The following is an 8759-nucleotide window of genomic DNA, read 5'->3' as shown; positions in this document are numbered from 1 at the left end:
ACCAAAAAGTCCGTTCGGTGTTTTAAACGAAAATAAGAAACGAGTTTTAAACTCAAAATGATTTACTCAATCAATGATCTAATACCGTTTCTTTCCAGTACCTTCTGCCTTCTTGTGGGCAAAGCCATTATTCTCAGCTGAAAAAATTTCCTGCTTTTACTGGCGAAAGGCTCTTCCTGGTGAATTTCTGCATTATCTTCATACTTGACTGTTTGTCCATTCAATGAATTTTGAAGAGACCGAAACAAGTGGAGATCTGAAGGCTCAAAGTCGCCCAGCCAAGCCTCAGTAAGGTTTCTTTCTTTGACATTTTACTTAGTACAACCATTACAAGTGGAAAACCGTTGGGTGAAGTTTACCTCATTCCTTTGATGTGGGACCTAAGCATCAGTCTGCTGACGTAACCAAGTTCAAGCAGAAGATTTTAACACTCGATCTGGATATTTAGAGAAATTCTGCGATATAAAAGTAGTGTAGAATGGAAGAATGTAGAGGCAAATAAATTGGTATCGATTTTTAGAGAATGGAATTTGTGTATCTAAACATTGTTGTAGAGCTGTTACAATAGAGTTTTTAGAATAGAATAAAGTGTATTGTTGAAATAAGGGACTAAGCAGGTGAAGATAGTTTCTTACAGCTCACACACACGGAATATACCAGAGGATCTAGCATCTAACTCTAGGACTGAAAGCTATAGCAACCCCTAAACTAGACGCCACTGCAAGGTACCAAAGATCTCAGCTGTTCCACCAAAAGTAAGGAACCAATACTGAAACACTGCCGACACCATCTCCCAAAAGATCTACAAAGTATAGATAGGGATGTATTCAAAGAACAATTTAGACAAATTCTTATCTCAAATACCAGATGAACTAACGCCGTAGCAAGAAACACAAAGAATGGTAGCTTTTTCCAACTTCCTCATTCAACAGAGAAGACCATGAGAGTGAGCTGAAATATGTTAATAATCAGAATGATGGCAGTGCCCCAGCATGGCCACGAACCCTGACTGAAACCAATCAAAGTAAAAGTGTGTGTGCGTGTGTCTTGTGTATATATGTGTGTATATATACGTGTGCGTAAGTATGAATGATTTAATCCTCTCTTCCTCTTCTCTATCTTCCTTCTTACTCTAACTTTTGCTCTATTTTTATTTGTTTCTTTGTTTTCCTTTTTCCCCCTATTTTCTCCCACTCGAATCCATTCTTGCTCATCTCTGTCTCTCTCTCTCTCTGCCTTCCTCTACCTCTATTTACCCCTCCCCCTCTCTCTGCCTTCCTCTACCTGTTGGCCATAATAAATTCAATCTGCCACACTTGTTGATATAAAACTACGAATATACTTTAGTTTGAAAGTAGGACACGATGAGAAGAAGAAGAAGAAGAAACTCATTAAAGGTAAATAAATAATCCATTTAAAATTAACGTAAATTACTTTTGCTAATATTTTTCTCTGTTTTTCTTTTATTTTTTCCCTTTCGTATTTGTTTTTGCTGTTTTCCCAAAAAGTTATTCCTTCCAGCATTTTTCTTTTATTTTAGGCCTGAAAGAAAAGCTCGTCTCAGCAGGAAGAAGACATTGTAACCGTGTGTCAACCAATTTTAAGCAACGGATTTTTTCGATTCTATAAGAACAGTTTAAGAGATTTGCGGTTTTTAAAAGATCCTCACCGACTTTTCCAAAGGAAGGTTTTTCCGAAGAAGAAAAGAAAGCAGCCAGAATTTTGCTTAAAATGGTATTTATTTATTCTTTGTTGTTTTAATATCAAAACTAATCGCTTCCTGTATTTTATCGGTTTTTGTTCGTTGGCAGTTAATATCGTTTAATCTTCCTGTTAACATTGATTGAGTAGACATTTGATCAAAGGCGTGCCATTCATGACCATCCCATTTTATGTTTCTGTAACCAGGACTTTGTTGTCGTATCCTTTCTTTTTGAAGACGGTTAATTCTAACATTTCGCATGACAAGAGATTCCCCGCTTGATTCGACTTTTAAAGTTGATCCTTTCATCTCATGCTTACCTGTTCCTTATTGTTGCTCTCTGTCCCCGTGGTGCCATAGCACTGAGATTCTTGAGATCCATCTATTTTATAAAGCTTCCTTATATTATTTCGCTTCCTTTCATTCACTCCATCATTTCTTTTGTGGGCATAAATAGGAAGAAGAAGAAAAGAAAACTCTTAGAAATTAATGATTCGTCAACAAAAACAGGAATAAGTCCATTCCGCAAGGAAGATGACGGTTCTGATGTTTCCCGAAGGCTTCCGGCCTTGTTCGAAACGTCAGTTTATCTTATTTTACGAATCTTATTCTGTATACTCCGAGAAAATCTATTTATAAACATATATTAATATACTTTAGTTCTCATCTCAATAATAATAATAATAATAATTCGTTCGTTTATTGGCCACAAGGGCTGACAAAAAACAATTAAAACATAAAGGGACAAAACACAGGACGAAAGTTACAAAGGGTTTTGTCTGTTTGCAAAAAAACGTGTACAAAAGTAGGATGACAACGAAATGTAAGAAACAACTAAAACTCCCAATAGGGGGAGGCGCTTCGAAAGGTTACTCGTGGAAAAACCCATAGAAACCACGAGAGCCTGGTCAAAAAAAGTGGGGGTAGAAAGCCCCTTTCTCCTTTTATATTTCCTTTTAATTCTCACACGTGTATCCTCAGAATTGGTCCATTCATACTGGCCATTATAATAATAATAATAATAATAATAACCATCGTGAGAAAGTGAAAGTGTGGATTCGTAAAACTTTCGCTTCTTCAAATTGTAGGGAATAATTAAGTGTTAATTGTTTATTATACAAATGTTTACATTATTCATGTTTACTTTATAATTTTGCATAGATCTTCTGCAGTAGAGCCTAAAACTATAGATTAAGTTGCTTAGCGATCGCGGATTAACCTCGCTTATTTCCTAATGCATCGAAAGAAACTGGTAAGCCGTGTAAAAATTGCCATAATGGAGCGACAGAGGTTCGGCGAGGTGGCAGAACCGTTAGCATGCCGGGCAAAATGATTAACGGCACTTTATTCCAAATTCTGCTGTAGTCGTCTTTGTTTTTAATCCTTTCGGGGTCGATGAGGTAAGTACCCGTTGTGTTCTGGGGTCGATTATTCAACTTACCTCCTCTCCCAAAATTGCTGGCCTTGTGCCAAAATTTGAAACCAATATTATGGAGCGACTTAGTAACGGTTATTTTGTAGTTTCACTGGGGAAATCAAACATGGTAGTGAACGATTGATTAATTTAGAATCGATTTAGTTTTAGGATCTGTTACAGAAGAATCAAGCAAACTATCACTTTCTCAAAGAGTTTTTTCAATTTAAATGAAGACCAGGTAAAATTAAGATAAATGTATGAATATAGTTTACTCTGCATTCGAAATTACCTTTTTAATCTTTAAACAATTGAAATAACAAAATCGCCCATTTTCAGGAAGTGAAACATTACCATACTGTTTTAATTTATGAAGGCACGATACCTTTCATCTTTAGTCTGTTCAGGTGTATTCTATATAACATCGGCAAGAAACCTGAAAAGCCTCTCTTTACAAATGGAAGCCCTTCATACATTTGTTGCTATTCAGTTACAGATGCCGTCTTGTCACTTGCTGGGTTGCAAATTCAGTGAACCGGTAACATGATTATCAATTGGAAACTTTTAACCAACGACGCTATTGTTCACAATTTGTTATATAGAATTCTTTAGCCTGCTCACCTTTGTATATGCGCAGTGCATATATGTACAGTGTGTGTGTATATATATATATATATATATTTAGTGTAGGAAGTTCTAATTTCCGCACTAAGGCACGGGTTTGAGACCCCATGGTCGTAACCTCAACCGTGTTTTTTCTGTTGTGATTTTTGCTACCCAGGTATCGGTTATCATTTGAATAATCCATAACAAGATAATTCATTTACCCATTTCAATAATTATATATATATATACATAGATAGATAGATGTGTGTATATAGTGTGTACCATCATCATTGAATGCCCATGTTCCATACTGGCATAGGTATATATATATATATATATATATATATATGTAGGTCCCGGGTTGATTCGGGGTTAACCACAGTAAGTAAGGTACTCAATACATAGCAGAGTAAAATTAATTTATTATATAGAAGGAGCTTCTACAGGACTAGTACTGTTTCATTCAAGAGAAATCTTCAGGAAGCTTCCTGAAGATTTCTCTTGAATGAAACAGTACTAGTCCTTTAGAAGCTCCTTCTATATAATAAATATATATATATATATATATATATATGGCTATGTATTTATATTTGTACAGCACATAGAAGGGATTATATCCAAACTGTGTCCTTGTAAAGGATATCTTCATAATCCAGTAATCCAATGCGTGCACGGAGATGTTTTATTTCAAATAAGAAATTCATACTTATAAGTAGAGTTTCCAGGTCAGTTATAATATTTGCAGAGTAAGTATTTATTAAATCAAAGATTTGCACATGTGGTGCTATTTTAATTGTGTGTCCTACATGTTTCATTATCATATTAAAAAACAACAACATATGATTATAAATATTAATAATAATATGAATATAAATATATTCATAGTAGATACATATATCCACAAATGGGTGGAGGTAAAGAATATGCACACCTCCTGTTTTCGGTGTAATCCATACTCTACCCTAAACACTGGGTGTGCATATTCTTTACCTTGTCCATACATGTATGTATTCTCAAGCACAGCAAATTGCCAGAAATCTTTGTTCCTTGTCATCTCTTCAGTGAGGCCCAACATCTGAAATTCATTCTCACCACTTCCAAATCTTCCAGGGTGATGTATCCTCCTCATCATCATAATTATTATCATCATCTTTGATTTAATGAAGATTTGGCTGCTATCTCTAGCAGGTTAATTAGCCGTGTAGAGGTTCCCTATTTGGCTTGAAGTGGCTTAATAAAGTTTGTATGCAAGCATAATGTAGAAAGACTTTGTTTGTTTGGGTAGAGTAATATATTTGCAAGTTTTGCATTGACAAATGTCTGATATTTATAAACCACATGATAATTAAAGACTAACTTTAGTTTGGCAACTGTTGAAGTCAGGATGTAAAAATATTAGATTAAATATTGTGGTTTTTCTCTCTTTTTTTCCTCTCCACCATTCTTATTCTCTGTATTATTTATAGAGTTGCTGTGTCATCTATTATTACCTCTGCCTTGGCGAAGGCAGAGGTATTGTTTTCAGTCATGTCTGTTGGTCCGGGGTCAAGGTGTCGCAAGAACCATTCGATGGATTCGGATGAAACTTTCAGGGATTTTTGGCCTTGTGACTGGCATGAACTGATTAGGTTTTGGGATCGATCCGGTACCGGACAGCTATCCTGGATTAGTTTTTCCTGGTTTTTTACTTAGTTTTTGAGAGCAGTTGGGTTCATTTTTAGTATTCTCGTTTGTGAGAGTAGTCAAGTTTATTTCAGATATTCTCATTTTAAAAATCCTCTCCGGCTAATCGTTGAGAGGATGTTGATGTTGCATTGGTGGAGGTTTGCACTCTCTGAGTGCTCTCGTTATAATTAATATGTGTCATTATTGATATTAATTAATAATTTCTATTATAGATTATCATGTAGTAACTCTAGTGTTATTTTTATTATGCGATGGCAACTAGCAGAATTGTTAACTTGTTGGAGCATTTCTTCTGACTGGGGTCGATGTAATTGACTGTCCCCTTACCCTAAAATTTCTGGCCTTGTACCAAAGTTTGAAACAATTCATTGATATTCTTTAATTTCCTTTTTCTCTTTTTTTTTTTGTTTATCTAGCATGACAACTTTTGAATCTTTCCATTGAACCTTGTACAGAAATTTGATGGTGAGAAAGAAGGAACCGAAATATAACTCTACCATGAAATAGAGAGCTGAAGCCATTTCAATGATTTCTCCAAAGACTTCTGCTAGAATCATGAATCTACCGAAAATATTTTACCAAAAACCCTGGCATCTTTTGGTGCTTTGTATAGTGGTGCTTACATCCAGTCTTACTTATCTCATAACTGCTGACATCTTTCGTACTGATGCCCGACTCAAGTTAGACATTTGTCTGTACCACTTGCACATGAGAGAAGCTAAGGCCTACCGCCACCATTCGTTCCGTCTTCTCAACCAAACCTGTCGGACAATCACACAACAGGTCACTTCACAACCCAACAGAGACAAAATACAATACACAACGACAGCTTCTGAAACTGAGAATGATTGCCGCTACGTCCTCCCTTCAATCCTCATACTCACCCCATTTGATAATTTCGCCAGTTTTTTCAATCAATATTTCAATATTCTCAACTCCTTGTCTTATCCCCATTGCCGTCTCAGGATCGCAATCGGCATCGACAAATACGGAGTTCCCTCCCCTAAACTTGCTCAACGGCAAGTGTCGAAGATTTCCCATAAATTTCGTTCCATCGAAGTTTACCATTTAGACATTCCAGATGATGCAACCCTTATGTTGGCGAGACATTCGGACAAACATAACGAGACAATCCAGTTGAATCGTCGCAGGAGGTTGGCACAAGTTCGAAACTTCCTTTTGATGAGTGCTTTGCGCGATGAAAAATACGTCCTCTGGCTTGACAGCGATCTTCGGGAAGTGCCCCACGATCTTATCCAAACTTTGCTCTCTGCTCATGTCCCGATTGTGGTGCCTTCATGCATGTACCGAAAGGCACCAAACACTCTCGATATTTATGACCGAAATTCCTGGCGAGAAACCAAAGAATCAAAAGAATATTTGAATTCAAAAGAGCCTGGATATTTGATGCTGGAAGGCTACATGAACAAGTCTTTACGACAATATTTACCTGAATTAAAACATGAGGGTAAAGTGGTCAGTTTGGATGGTGTGGGGTCCTCTTGTCTGTTAGTTGACGCTAATGTGCATCGTCGTGGAGTTATCTTTCCACCATATCTTGTCAACCATCACCTAGAAAGTGAAGGCTTTGCTCAGATTGCCAAATCACTAAATTACCAACTATTTGGGATGCCTAACATCGTCGTAATTCACTGAGAATCAAAACAGAAACATAAAACAAAACTTTGGAGTTGGTTTTTTGATGAAGCAAGTTTATCCATTTTGTCTTTGTATTGCCTCTAAAACAATTAAGCAGCAGAATCTGCACCAAAATCCATTCTAGCAACAGATGCCAACCACTCCAGACTTAGCGATGAATAATTCAGGGGAAATAACTGTTTTCAGGAGGTCGGATTTTGATTTCCTCTCGTTCAAAGAAAAGGGGTTTCGTTTTGTTTCTGAAAATTTTCAGAATTCGCCACAGAAACCAGACAATTTTAAAGTTTCACATGTTTATGTATTTTAACAAGGTAAAAAAAAAAACCACAAAATTTGAAAAAGTATTTTTATTGCATCATTGTTTTAAGGTTTACGATATGTACCAAGGCCTAAATTATGATTATCTTACAGTAATCCTTTCATCCTGGCCTGGGTTTTGTATTCAGCTCCATTCAGATCAAATAAGAACCATTGATAGATACACAGGATCTGGTCCAATCAGTTAAACTCCTTCGTTATAAAGATTTATCATTGTATCCAGGCAAAACTAATTATTAATATATAGGAGGAGAAGGAGTAAAATTAATTTTTTTTGCAAGAATCTACATGTAGATGTGGTGTGATGTATCACATGTATGCTTGTGTGTGTGTGTGTGTCATATGCATATATGTATGTAGTATTTCTAATGTGTGTGATGCTTGTGTGTTTGTGCCATGGCATGCGGAAACATCCTCAAACTGTTGAAACATTTGTCTTTACAGATGCCTTTTATTGTTATTCTATTTATTTTCATATCCTACTTACTCACCTGTGTCCTAGTACTCACCTGTGTCCTATTACTTGCCTGTGAGGTACCAGTGGGCAATGGGAGCTGTTTGTCAGCAAGACAGACAAAGCTGAGTTATATGCCTAGCTATATGACTGAAGCAGAGTTTGATCTCTTGACCTTTCCTACTACATTAACCACACAATCTATTTAAATAACCTTCTCAATTAAAAAAGTTTCTTTATAATTTTTTTCTCTCTTGTCTTGTAATTTACTGCAGGAAATTAATGAGACCAATTGATCATTTCTCTTCTCTGATTCTATGTTTCAAGAACCAGGAACATTCATCTCAGGTATCTTATTCAGAATTGGATAAAATACCTGCGCATAAAAATGCAATGTACTCTTTCTCATTTTCTCTCTTCTAAATTTCAAAACTGCCAAGGGATATGTTGCCTTTCATCTTTTTGGGGAGTCAATGGATAAAGTACAGGAGTCTATTCTTCTCTTTCATTTCGTCTCTGTCTGTCTGTCTGTCTGTCTCTCTCTCCCACTTTCTCTTTCTCTCTAAGAAATTGGCTGTCTTCAGAACCAACTTGGAATGAGATCTACCATACTTAAAAAATACCAAAGACTCACCATATATCACAATGGTGTAGTAAGGTAGAAGGGGCAGGGTGAATATGCATGCATACATACATACATACACACACACACACCCACACATACATACACACATACATACATACAGGTATGGATGTCTGGTTAAGAAGTTCACTTTGTAACCAAATGGTTTTAGGTTCAATCCTGTCGTGCAGCACAGTGCCTTCCATTACAACCCCAGGCCAATCTATTTCTTGTGAAAGAATTTCACAGGCAAAAAACCAGTGCAGGTTAGTTGTATATATGTATGTATATGCATTGT

At 36.3% G+C, this 8759-nt stretch overlaps 1 protein-coding gene across 2 annotated transcripts; it reads left to right on the top strand.

Annotated features, from left to right (window-relative positions):
- Nucleotides 1-1250: 1250 nt before the first annotated feature.
- On the top strand, nt 1251-8081 carry LOC115224547 (mannan polymerase complex subunit mnn9). Of its 2 annotated transcripts, XM_029795457.2 has the most exons (3): nt 1268-1397; nt 1541-1734; nt 5825-8081. In XM_029795457.2, the coding sequence occupies exon 3, from the start codon at nt 5934-5936 to the stop codon at nt 7062-7064; it is 1131 nt and encodes a 376-aa protein (XP_029651317.1). In that variant the 5' UTR covers nt 1268-1397; nt 1541-1734; nt 5825-5933; the 3' UTR covers nt 7065-8081. The 2 variants fall into 2 exon arrangements, with proteins under 2 accessions (XP_036369092.1, XP_029651317.1); XM_036513199.1 differs by lacking the exon at nt 1541-1734 and having other exon boundaries at nt 1251-1397.
- Nucleotides 8082-8759: the final 678 nt, after the last annotated feature.

This window comes from Octopus sinensis, linkage group LG25 (genome assembly GCF_006345805.1).
Source record: "Octopus sinensis linkage group LG25, ASM634580v1, whole genome shotgun sequence".
Lineage (NCBI taxonomy): Eukaryota > Metazoa > Mollusca > Cephalopoda > Octopoda > Octopodidae > Octopus > Octopus sinensis.
The sequence above is the reverse complement of the archived record's forward strand: the minus strand, read 5'-3'. Positions and strand labels throughout refer to the sequence as shown.

Bases quoted from the DNA above. Each gene is read 5' to 3' on its own strand.
- LOC115224547 (XM_036513199.1), top strand. From the start codon at position 5,934: ATGATTTCTCCAAAGACTTCTGCTAGAATCATGAATCTACCGAAAATA.